The 12,813-nt window shown below is 39.5% G+C and overlaps 1 protein-coding gene across 1 annotated transcript in view; it reads left to right on the forward strand.

Moving 5' to 3' along the window:
• Positions 1-12,037, forward strand: part of GNA12 (G protein subunit alpha 12) — a 40,637-nt gene extending 28,600 nt beyond the window's left edge. Inside the window, exons 3-4 of the mRNA XM_026054238.1 lie at positions 4,825-4,875; positions 5,741-12,037. Coding sequence (XP_025910023.1) covers positions 4,825-4,875; positions 5,741-6,310 — 621 coding nt within the window. The 3' untranslated portion in view covers positions 6,311-12,037. The remainder of the gene's footprint in view (positions 1-4,824; positions 4,876-5,740) is intronic.
• Positions 12,038-12,813: the final 776 nt, after the last annotated feature.

Genomic DNA, 12,813 nt, shown 5'->3' on the forward strand with positions numbered 1-12,813 from the left:
GAGTAGGTCTCATTAAAAAACCTTCTCTGTCCATCTCTACTGCTGGAATTTTGTTTTCTAAGCTCAGTATCCAGGAAAAAAAAAAAAAAAGGCTGATCTTGTATGGTCTTGTATGGCAGTTGCTGATCGTCTTCTACTGCCATGTCTACTTGTAGCTCCCAGCCATGCTCTTCCTTTGGGCCTCTGCTTCAGTTATCTTGCTTTTGTAGAACATTTGAATTAATGACATTCAAACCCCTTACAAACATCAGGAAATGGGAAGATAGGAAGGCTCCAGTATTTTTGCCTGAAAAACAAAGGTTTTTACTTGCAAATTAGCTTTGTGTTTTCTTTTACTATGTGCTTTTGGCAACCACATTCAAATAGCACTTAGGCAAACAGTGACTCTGGAGGAAGTTCTGTATTGATGCTTTAAGTCTGTCACTTTCCTGCATTTGAGATCTTGAGAACTTGACATTGGGAGAATCTCCGTCTTGTTTCTGGGGCCTTCTGGGTTTCTTCTGTGTTTCTCAGCCCTGCTGCTGGGCGTTTTGTACCATCTGTGCATGCAGGGTGTGATGGGGACATTGCCGCTCTTTTATTCAGGTCACTGCAGCTTCCTCCTTGCAGATTCTGATGCAGTCTGTGGTAGCTACAGTCTCTTTTTCTCCTGGTATTTTCCTGTATTTGTGGGAATCTTGTTAGATCTGTATTATATGCTTCCTTGAGGTACAACATTTCCTTCCTCTGTGGTTTAATTTATCATCTGAAACAGGCTAAGACTGACAGGTCTACCTTAAATTGTTCACTCTAAATTTAGCAGCTAGAGACAGAGTGATCAGGAAGGGCTAAATTAATATTATGTCAAAAGAGCCTTGGGACAAGGAAAGGAAAAAAGCCAATTTGGAACAGAGGGTCCCCTTTCAAGTCTCTTGGTTTAAAACAGAATTTGGAGAAAAGTTTTTTTTTCTTTATTTCCAAAGAAGTTTTAAATGAGTCTTTTAGGTAACTAGACAATAGTGTGTTTCATTATCATTTTTGATTTAACCGACTGTTGCTTTGAATAACTGGCTGAGGGTTGAAGTGGCACTATGCTAAATACTATATGCTAAATGTTTTGCAGAACCTATCTTCTTGCTACTGCTTTTTTATGACTGTTTAGAAGTGTTCTCCATATGATCTGTTTTGTGCTTATTTTCATGGAGTAAAAACTGCCTGGGAACTCTGCCCAAGTTTTTTCTACTTGCTTTTTACAATGAGGCCATCAATGGCAACGAAAGCAATTCCAGATTAGTTATAATGTTTCTGTGGGCAGCTTTCTTGTGTTATATGAATCTAGACTCAAGGCACAGAGATGTTAAATTCAGTTAGTTGTTTTTATGGTAAAGTTTTTGGATCTTATGTTGAGGAAATACTCCAAAAGTAAAAAATATATATAAAAAAAAAGGAATGAATATTCCTTAGTTGGGCAGCTTTTTCTCCTTGAAAATTTTACTACTCCTGTTTAAAGTTGTCTAAGTTTTAAAAAGAATAAAAATAAAAAGGGGGCTCTAGGATGTTTTTTCAAGGAGCAGGAGTGTCATTTTTTTACGATTACCTTTCATCTTTCTGCAGCACCTCTCACTTTAAGTGAAGTGTACTATTTTCTATGGCTCCACCAACTTCATAATGTGGGTAAGGCATTTAAGCAGAAAATAAAAATAAATAAAATCCAACCCTGAAGCTGCACTGTGGAACTTGTGGGCTCCTTTTAGGCGTCCTGTTTGTGTTTCTCGATTCCCCCAGTTCCCAGATGTGCCGTGACTCATGCCCTGAACAATGGGAACATCATCTCTTATTCCTCCTCTTGGTCCCACTTGGCAAAAGGGTTACTCAGAGGATATGTACTGCAGAGGGAGAAGAGATTAACAGCGCAGGAATGAATCATCTGAGCGTTGGTCCTAACTCTTGTGTGGTGAGCAAGAAGTTAAGGAAGACTTAGGGTCCACACTGTGCTCCTGTGTACTAAAAAGGAGCATTTGAATTATGTAAAATTCTTAACATGGAGGTTACTCTTTTGTAGCCCTGTCCCAGACAGTACAGGGCACGGATGGAAGGCAGCGTTTTGACAGCTTGATTTATACACGAGGAAAAAATAGCTAGCTGGCTTGTATCAACAGCAGAATAGATAGTGGTCATCCTGCTTGTGATTTGTTGATATGACTTGAATGTAAAATGTTCCAGTACAGCATCAGTGTTTAAAGAAAAAAAATAGAAGGAAGTAGTGTTATATGAGTGAAATACAGGAAGAATCCTCCCTAAATCCAAAGTGCCGGAGGACAGACAGACTTCTGTGGGTATGGTTGATCTGAGGAAGTTCCTTGAGCTGTGAGGGCTTTCCTTGATACCCTCCCGCAAAAGATTGGTGGATCTGGCTTGGGCTTTAGGGGTTTTTTGTTGTCCTTGAGTCATGCTAAGCAAATGCACCATTTTTATCATCTTTAGGTGTGTAAATATTTTCATCTCATCTATTAAATAGTTAAGTGTGAATTGCCACTCTACATGAAGATATTAAAAATATGTGAATCAATTGCAAAAGTTAACTCTTATGTTTGCTGTCACTTTTATAGCAAGTCATGCTGGTAAGCCAGAAGTAACTAGCTAAAATCTGGAACACGAGCACATTTGAATTGCTAAGCCAGCTGTTGAATGCAATTTAAATGGCTGGATGACTTTGGAGAAACGCAAAAAATTTGAGTTGAGAAAGCCAAAAAAGCTTATTTTGCTCACTGTCTTGAAGAGAAAAAAAAAAAGTTTAACATATGAGTGGCAGCTGATACTTTCAGATTTTAATATTGTTTTGCCTTAAATGGAGAATTCTGAGAGACTGTTTGTATCTGTGTTTGTGGAAAATATGTATATGCACACCCTATGCATGTGAGGTAGCTCTACAGAAGCTTAATGCATAATCCATAAAACTTCTTCCTGAGTTGTGGGAATTCCAACATATATGCAAGTGCAATTTTGGAATGCATCTAAATCTAAGTTTTAAAACTAATTAATATTTCTATCAATTTCCTATAATTTAAAAGAAAGAAAAAGTGTATGTTTAATGAATATTTGGCTAATGCAGTTCTAAATAAAAAAGAAGATACTGATGCAAAATATTCCTAACACCTGCAGTCTCCTTTGCTTCTGCATTTCAATAAATTAGGTGGTGTTGACCAACACTTTAGTATTGGCAGCAGTTACTACTTCATGTCTATATTATCCTATCTATCTGGAGGTTGCAGGTTTTGTTTTGACTGGAAGGAAATATTTTGACCTCAGTACTGGATATCTTGGAATCCTGAGCTAGCAGAGCCTATTCAGGCATCTTGGGCTCTGCTGCTTCCTGCGGGCGCTGTTCACACCTGCTCCAGCAATCCCACTTGGCTACCCCACGCTCCAAGTGTTTCGCAAATATTGCTTAAAATTTCCTTCAGTGAATTGTTTGGCTTATTTACAAATCATTAAGAGCTTTGCAGGAAATCAAGCCTGTCTGTTCTCCCTAAATCACTGAAGAAATGAGCATATATTTTTACATTGATCTGTTCCTTTCCTCTAAGCGTGCAAATTATTTAAGTGCCTGGTGTGCAAGGCAGGAAATAGGGAGGCAGGAGCCGTAAATCAGGTGAAGCTGCTTGTGTATCCCAGCAGTTGACACACGTACAGCTGTTTCCTCTTCCGAGCGTGGGAGGCTGCACGGACAACGCAAGGACTTTGAAAGCAACTCGCTGTAAAACAAGAACAAGTTGCATCAGAGACGGCCTGTTCACAGGCATGGCACACATCTAAATACATTGTCTAGGACAAAGCACAATAGATAGGTCTTGTATTATTATTTAAACTTAAGTGATCTTTGCCTCCTTGGCTCTGCCAAGCTATCTATTATATATCTTACCTATCTTTTATATATATATATATATATATCTTAGATATGACTAATGCTGGGCAGGAAGACATTTCTTCTTACTCATGTAGTCTGTGATATCTCTTCTGATCCAGCAGAGTGCCAAAAAATACAGGAAATTACTTTCACCTTATGAAAATTCATGATTGTAAGGAAGCTCTTAGAGCAGTTGTTCTTTGGAAACTTCTTCCCTGTCCAGAAAAAAGTCTGTCTTTTTTGGTCTATCAGCAATGCGCTGTCAATCTTTTGTGATACAGGGTAGCTCTTTGTAAATGTGCAAGTGTAGGAGTGGGGTGAGGGTCCCTCCTGTCAATTTGGTCACTGCTTGGCCCTGCGCTGTAACAAGCTCATTACCTAGAAATATTAGAAAGCAAAAGGACTTCTTAATTCATCTTTTCTGTGAGATAGCTGCAACTGCAAGGCCAGGGTCCCAAACAGTGAAGACACTTGTGAACTTAACAGATCAACTTCATTCGAAGAAAAGAAATAGAAGTGAAGTAGGATAGGCTTTTGCTAAGGACAGTTCCTTTCCAAAAGGAAAGCTGACATTGTCCTCTACCTGAAAACAATTTTATTATTTTTCAGAAGTGTGTGTAAGCTTTCTTGTATCCACTAATGTAAAACAGCACTTCGTTTGAGTGCAGCAGAAAAGCAACTGTGTTGACAAACTGCTGGACATTTGCACACATACATTCTTCTTTTCAAAGCAACTGCTAAAGGATCTTCTACAACATCAGCAAGTCCACTGAGCCTAGAAGGTAAACTGTTTAGAAGGAGAAGGGCTTCAGAATGTTTGGGGGAGTTCAGTTTTGTTGTTTTGAGCTTTTGGGGCTTTGTTCTGTTTTGGACAAGTTTTGCTTATATTAAGGCTCCAATGACAAGCTGTGATTAGTTGCCGTCTTCCTTTTCCACAGGGTGAATCAGTGAAGTACTTCTTGGATAACCTGGATCGGATTGGTCAGCTGGTAAGACAAAACTTCTTTCTGGAATAGAAGAGCCCAAGGATATAAGACATGAATCAAAACCCTCCCGGTCTAGGTCTCTGTAAGGAAACAAGCAGGAGGAGCAGGAGCAGGAAATGATGTTCCTGAACAGCAACATTGCTGAGTTTCTGAACAACAAATTGCTCTGCAGTGGTGACCAGGCCACTAGCTGCAGTAGCCCACGTTGCTTTACTTACTGCTCGTTGTGATGCAAGCGTGGAACAAGCGTTTTGACTAACGTTTGCACAATATGCTTTGTAAAAATGGTGTCCTTTGTAAAAGAAAAACCTGTAAAAATCTGAAAAATTAATTCTCCAAAACATCATTGGAGGTCTTCAAAACCCTCCTGGATGCCACCCTGTGCCACATGCTCTAGGTGTGCCTGCTTGAGCAGGAAGGTTGGACTAGATGATCTGTAGAGGTCCCTTCCAACCTTAAATATTCTGAAATATTCTGAAATCATGCAGTAATGATTCAGAGATCTGTTTTAACAAACAGTATCTGTATGGTGATAACACAGGTAAGAAATTTCTTGGAATAAAATAAACTTCCAATTGAAAATTGGAAGCTTGGAGAATAAAATGTGAATAATTGTCCTGTATCTTTTTTTCTCATGTCTCACTCTTATGGTAACATTTTACAACTGTATTGAGATAACTGGTTAACAGTCCATTATTATGAAACTGAGTGTTTGTTTGTTCACCTGATATATTTCAAATCCATCATTATTACTAATCATTATTATCCAATTACTAAAGAGTCTTTGATTTTTTTTTATCACTTTGATAATGTGTGGGTTTTTTTTCAAACAATCGGTAGACTTCTGACATTCTTCTTTCTTTTGCAGAATTACTTCCCCAGCAAACAAGATATTTTGCTGGCTAGAAAAGCCACTAAAGGAATAGTAGAGCATGATTTCATCATTAAAAAAATACCCTTCAAGATGGTGGATGTAGGTGGACAGAGATCTCAGCGTCAGAAGTGGTTCCAGTGCTTTGATGGAATAACTTCAATCTTGTTCATGGTCTCCTCCAGTGAATACGATCAGGTCCTTATGGAAGACAGGCGCACAAACAGACTTGTGGAGTCCATGAATATCTTTGAGACAATAGTCAATAACAAGCTTTTCTTTAATGTTTCTATTATCCTATTCCTCAACAAGATGGATCTTCTTGTCGAGAAGGTAAAGACTGTCAGCATTAAGAAGTATTTCTCGGACTTTAAGGGTGACCCTCACAGGCTAGAAGATGTTCAGCGTTACCTGGTGCAGTGCTTTGACAGAAAGAGGAGGAACCGCAGCAAGCCGCTCTTCCATCACTTCACCACTGCCATAGACACTGAAAACATCCGCTTCGTGTTTCACGCCGTGAAGGACACCATCCTTCAAGAGAATCTGAAGGATATTATGTTGCAGTGAAGGAGAGCAGCCCATATTCTGTTAAGATTTGCCAGAGGGTTAGATCAAAGGTTTTATTCTTTCTTTATGGCCCTTGCATGTGGTGGAGGACCCATGCTATTTACTTGGCTCAGGAATGCTGTAAACTAGCCAGTCCAAACAGAGGAGCTATAGGCTGAAGGAGTCAAATGTTGATGTTAGCTACTGAATCATTTGGACTAGAAACACTACTGAAACTGGCCATTGTAGGTGTTCTTTACCTAGTTTGGAATACTGAATAACATAACCACCTTCTGCCTTCTTACATATTTTTTTTTCTCTGAGAAACCATGTAAGGAAGACACTTTGTTTTAAATGAATATGTTTATTCTCAAAGACACTAGTAATACAAACTGCCTTTTTTGTAGTTTGGAGGTGCTGAATTAATCCAACTAATCTAAAACATAACAAGATTGGTAGCTGTATTGGTGAATGTTAACCAAGTTGTGTTCTTATCAACCTTGGGTATGTAACTAGGTCTTGAGTGCATATTCAACTCTGCCAAGGATCTAGGGTCCACTTTTCAAGGTGGATGCACAGCTCTTGTCTGAAGGTTTTGCATGAGTCTCCTGAAGCCAAGGCCTGAGACAGTCTTTATAAAGGAAACCAATACTGGAGGAAATTGGATGGGAAATCTATGATGTGGCTAATATGGAGAAAGGTTTATTTTGCACTATGTGGCAAGGGTATTACACCATGGGGAAACAGATTGCCCTGGTAAAGCAGCCTGTGCCAGAGCATCTGACCATGCATGTGGACAGCAGGTGCTGTAGTGAGATGCACTTCATGCCAGTTCAGCCCTGCTCTCACACCTGGAGCATTTGACAGCATTTGTGAAGGTTTAATCTCTCATGTGACAGGGGTTTATCTGGTTTTAGAAGTAGGAAAGCTGATTAAACTCTGAAGCAGAGGTTTGGGTAGTACGGCAGCTGCTTGACTAGCTCCCGAGAGCCAACCTTATAGGAAGGCTGAACACTCTAGAGGTCCCAGTTTTACAACTGCACTGATGTATTTGGACAGCAGGACCTTGCTGTAAAATTAGCCCTTAATCTGTGTCTTAATGGGATCTTTAGCCTGTATTAATGCACATGTAATTACGAGTACAGTCAAGTTTAGAGTGCCCATTTCAGGCAATGGTTTGTGTGTAAAGTTGCAAGAGGCTACAATTAATGTTGTTATATGAACTGTTAATTTTCTAGCTTTCTCGAACTCGTGTAACTGAGGTGCCTTTCCACGTACAGATAAGTCAGATCTTTTCTATTGCAGTGGGGTACATGGACAAACTTAAGATCTGCCTTTTATCTCAGCATTGTAGTGGTGTGTTTTAGCTAATTTTTAACCGTAGTTTACTGTGCAATTGGTGTCATAGTTTTATCTAAGAATAAAACCTGAAGGGCTATTCATACCCATACAAAGTCAGCAGGTTCCCTGGAGTTCTTATCCCCTTTGAGACTGTAATGGCATGTCAAAACAAGCAACATTTACTTCAGCTGGTAATCCGATGGGAAATGTGGTCTAAAAAAACCCTGCTCCGTTGTCTTTTCATGTTGATTTGGATAAAATCTGAAATCTTTTCTTTTTTCTTCCTCTGAAGTCTGCAGATGTTCAGATTGGTGAATAGTTTCCTTATGTAGCAATCTGGTTTTCTTTTGCTGCGGATTTCGGAGTGAAAAACGCGTGACTGTTTTATAATGCTATGTAAAGCGCATAGTACTGAGGTAATAAGCAAGTTAAAAGTTGCAGACAGGAAAATCAAATTTAAATTTAAGCTTCCATTACTTAGCCAACTTAAATGGGAATTAGCTTCCTTGTAAGAGGTCTTTTTTTAAAAAACCCGATCCAAATTTGTCTTTTTAATATTTATTCATTTTTAACCTTGAAGAGAAAATGTCATGAGAATCACCAATCTTCAGATGGGGAGAAATCTTTAAATTATTACATTTGAAAAGGTAGTGTTTCAGCACTAATTGATGCAAAGAACAGCTTGCTCGTTGTAGAGGGTTCACTGCTCTAAGCTAGCCCATCTGCTCAAGTGGAGACTCCTTTCAACACTTCCAGATATTCTTGGAGTGCTGGTAGTGACCTCCACTTCATACAGACATTTGACTTTATTTCCCAATTCGTTGTGCATTTTGTTGCTTCACTAAATTTCCTGGATTGGCTGATGTGTTTTTCTCAGTTGAGTTAAATATTCCCTTTCAACTATATCTTTCTAGAGAATTACCTCAGTTTTATGTCTGCATCTACTGTAGTTTTACCTGGGAGGCATAGTGTGGAATTTCCTGTTTTGTTTTTCTCTTCATGATCATCCATGATTTTGTATCCTTAGTCACCTTGGAGATTTAAAACTCAGAACAGATCTAATAGTGCGATGTATATTTATCTAACTTAATCTGTTGCACCTGGAAAAGAAATAGCATGAGATAACTCTTATTGAGCTGTCAAGGTTGCTAGTAAGCTTTCTTATACAATAGGGCAATTTTGCACAATTTATCAGAGTTTTAGGGAGCCAGTTTGATGACCTCAGACCCACTATTGCCCTTCTTTCTGGTAATAAAATGGGCCTCAGCACAAAGCTCTAGACCACAGGTGGAAATCAGTAGTTTTGGCTGTATAGAATCTGGTATTTGAAGGCTCTGTTTTCTGCCCAACTTTGGGGTTAGCGGTTCACACCAAGAACGCAAGATGAAGAAAATCTTTTTGCACAGGTTAAGTGCTTCTCAAGTCTGCAACAGATATGACCTGTGGCCATTTGAGGGAGAAGAATTGCTTTTTAAGTGGCAGGTATATTTCTGCTGCTGCTAAATACAGGATCTGCTTCTTGCCACAGCTGAGATTTTGGGTGGTTTTGTTTTTCCAAGGTATGTGGTAGTACAAGAAAGACAGAAATCCATATTATGGAACCCAGTAAATTGCTAACACAGAATTTAATTGGCGTAGGTTGTACAACCGTGTCAGGACAGGCTTGACCCCTTGCTCGGTGCTTTCACAAGAAACAACTGGCGACTTTATTTTAAGTGACATCCTGGAGAACTTTGCAGGTAAACACAGCTGGAGAGAACATCTTTTTTGTTAACTTTATGGGGTTATTGTTCATTTGGCTGGTCAGGAAATGGGTCACAGGCAGGATGATAATCAGATGAAGCCCTTGAGCAACTGCTTTAAAAAAAGCCTTTTTCTGGTCCCACTCTGATACCCGCAGGTCATTGGCGGGGGAGTTTCAAATGTGTTGTCTCTTGCAAGGACAAAGGGAGGAAGTGCTTGCAGCATGTGCATGCAGGAGAGATTGATGCAATCTTGCAACTTGGCAAAAAAACTAACTATTGGGAGTCTTTTACTAAACACTGCTTTGTATTTGATGTCCTGAAAACAGGACTGGAAACTCAGTATAGTGTCAGTACCATTGCTTCAAACTGATGCTGTTGTTTTCTGAACAGGCTAATTTCTAGATGGCATTACCAATGAATTGAAATTAAATTAACAGTTTTCTTTATTTTCAGAAGTAATTTGTATAAATGGCATCTTTAATAGGCAGTTGTCACTTTAAAGCAATTACGTAGTTTCAATGTTGAAGATACTGAAATTATGAAACTGAAATTATTGATCACTCAACTTCACACTGCAGTTCATGAAGAGGTGTTTAATTTGACACTAAATGTCGGTCTTATTTCATCCAGTACAATAACGTAGATTATTTGATTTGCTAATTTTGATAAATGTTTAGGTTTTAAAAGTACTGCATTCAAACCTAGGACTAGACGTGATACCAGCATAAAGGAGCTCCCAAAATGATTTTTTTTTTTGCAGGCTTTCAGAGCTAACTTACACCTGAACTTCAACAAAGCAAACGTAATGCAGAAATTGGTATTAATTGCAAGAAACTGTAGGGAAATAGGTACTAAGATCTCCTCTATACATTGCACTGCAGATAAAGCTTCATTTTAATAGGGTATCTGAAGTAGTTCTGAGTGTGAGAGAGAGTCCAGTTGGAGCAGTTGCCCTACAACTCTCCAGGTATTCAGTAGTTCTGGTTATTGTAATTTGCAGAGAATCCTAGAATCAAAAGTAATCAAAGGAGTAGACATGGAACCACTGAAGGAAGAAGCAGGTTTTTTTAATATCAGACAATTGTCTTCCACTGAAGACATTTTTTTTGCCTTTTTTTGTTTTTAATGTGCCTTCTGCCTTCTTTGGGTGTCTGTCTTTATATTTAGCTCCACATTTTGTCATCTTTTCTATGTATGGACCTTTTCCATTTTGCTAGGAGAGGAGGAAAATCCACTGCAGCAAATTATAGAAAGTCTGTAAAAGGCCCTCTGGTTTTCAGCTGGCGAGTTTTGACCCCCGACGTAGCTTTGTTTATGGCATCAAATTTCCAGCAGGGCTATTTGGTGCCAGCTTGAGACAAAATGAAGATATGCAAGAATACCTCCACACAACGCAGCTTGCCCTATACACTAAAACTTGATCTCTCAATGAAAACTAAACATTGATTCCTGTAGGTTTACTTACTATTAATCTATATATCATTTTTCTAGTATAAAATCATGCAGCATAGGGGATTTCATGTAGCACTGCCAACTCTTTACCTCAGTGTAGTCTTTACTAATTCTGTAACACGGGAAATGGTGGGCAGGATGTTTCAGTAGCAGGTGTAGAACATCTGAATTAAATGATTTTTTAACAGATTTCTGGGGCGTGTCCATTGTAGGACAAGAGTCTTGACTGGCATGTGCCAGACTTGAGCTGAACTAATATTGTCTCCACACGTTTCTAGATGAGGACTATCTAGCTTAGTGAGGAAATACGGGCAAGACAATGCAAGATCCAGTGCTTTTTAATATTGCCTGTTTTGTAATTAGCTGGGGTGATCCCTGCGTTGTGCTGTGAAGTGGACACTTTTCTTAACACTTTTTTTTTTTGCATAGATGGAAATGAGTAAAGCCAGGCTGTTTGGAGCTGAAACTGCTGCTCTGCTAGCCAAGTGATGCTGTCTCTTTGCTCATCTTGGTGGTTGAACAGCTTAGCTTGATTCTTTTATCTTTCTAATGGCATTTGGAAAGCAGTGAAGTTTGTCTGTGTGTTGATATGCTTGTCTTTGTGTTGGGTGGGGAGGAGCATGGAGGTACTAGACTGCCAGTGCTGGTGGTTTGGAGCTTGACATGACACCCTGTATCACAGCCAAGCTCTTGGCACATGTCTGGAGCTCTCCTCTTCTGTCTGATGTGAAGACAATCCCAGTCAGACAAGAAGGAGCAGCAGTGACTTCCAAGATGGGCATTCTGTGCCAAAAACCAAGTATATTGGAAGGGAGCAAGAGAGGGGAGCGATTTTCAAAACACATCCCGAAAGCTGATGGTGCTTGGGGACTGTGTATTGAAATGAAATGCGTTGATCCAGCCGCTTTGACCGACTACAGGAGGACTGTTGGCTGCGTGTCTGTTAACAGCAGCTGGCACTGCTGTTGTTGCACACCCTCCCAGTGTAAATCTCTCTTCGTCTGCCCATAAGTGGGTGCTAAGACTCGATTCCTTCTAAGATAGGGTAGGCAGATCTCTGGCCAGACAATGCATCTTGCTCCGTTCTAACAACTACTTAACCTGTCTTCGAGATATCAGACTGTGAGGAATATTTCAGGGGAATGGCAAGCCAGGAGATGTTTTCATTGTTTAAATGAGAGCTACAATTTGAAGGAAAGCAAAATTCTGGGGGGGTATGTAGGACTTGAGGAAGACCTTCTTATGAAGGAAGTAACTGGTTTTGACCAGCACTGCTTCCCTGCTAACGCTTCCCATAAATCTTCTATGCTAAACCTGTGTGCAGGTGGTTTGACCCAAAAGCTGAGGGAAGATAGCAGGGAGAGAGGGGGGATGTGGAAGACAAATGACCTTTTGGTAGTTCACAAGGCTTGGCAAGTGTGCAGGGTAGACTTGGGGTTGACAACTTGTGCTCAGACTTCCATTCACCTTGGAGCCATTACAGTCTGCAGGACAAAAAGTGGTTTTTTTTTTTTTTTCTAGTGAACTTATTACATTATCTGGAACGTGTACTGAGCTTGAAGTGATGCTACGCATTAAGCAGTATTTCTGGGGACTCCACGTAACAAAATGGCTAGTATTTATTGCTCTTGTGATGAGTTGTCTTGTTTATGGAATCAATAGGTATGAAAGCAAATTGAGAAAACACTAAGTTATCTTGTGACGCAATCGTGTAGGTAGGAAGCCGACTGAAATGTTATCCTTTATTCCGCAGTTTACTCGCTCTGTGGTGCCTATGCATTCTAACACACATACTATGCAATATCATTCTTTTTTAAACCAGTTCACTACATTGGGCAGGAAAGGCCTGAGTTTAGCCTTAATTTTCTAAAAATTCACAGAAAAAAATACTTTAAAAATAACAAAATACAAAAAAAAAGACAAAAGGAGGTAAAAAATGCATAAAATAAAAGCACAGTTTTAGACTGCTCACATAAGTGTCTTTCT

This window comes from Nothoprocta perdicaria, unplaced genomic scaffold (genome assembly GCF_003342845.1).
Source record: "Nothoprocta perdicaria isolate Ctin4 unplaced genomic scaffold, notPer1 scaffold_12, whole genome shotgun sequence".
NCBI lineage: Eukaryota > Metazoa > Chordata > Aves > Tinamiformes > Tinamidae > Nothoprocta > Nothoprocta perdicaria.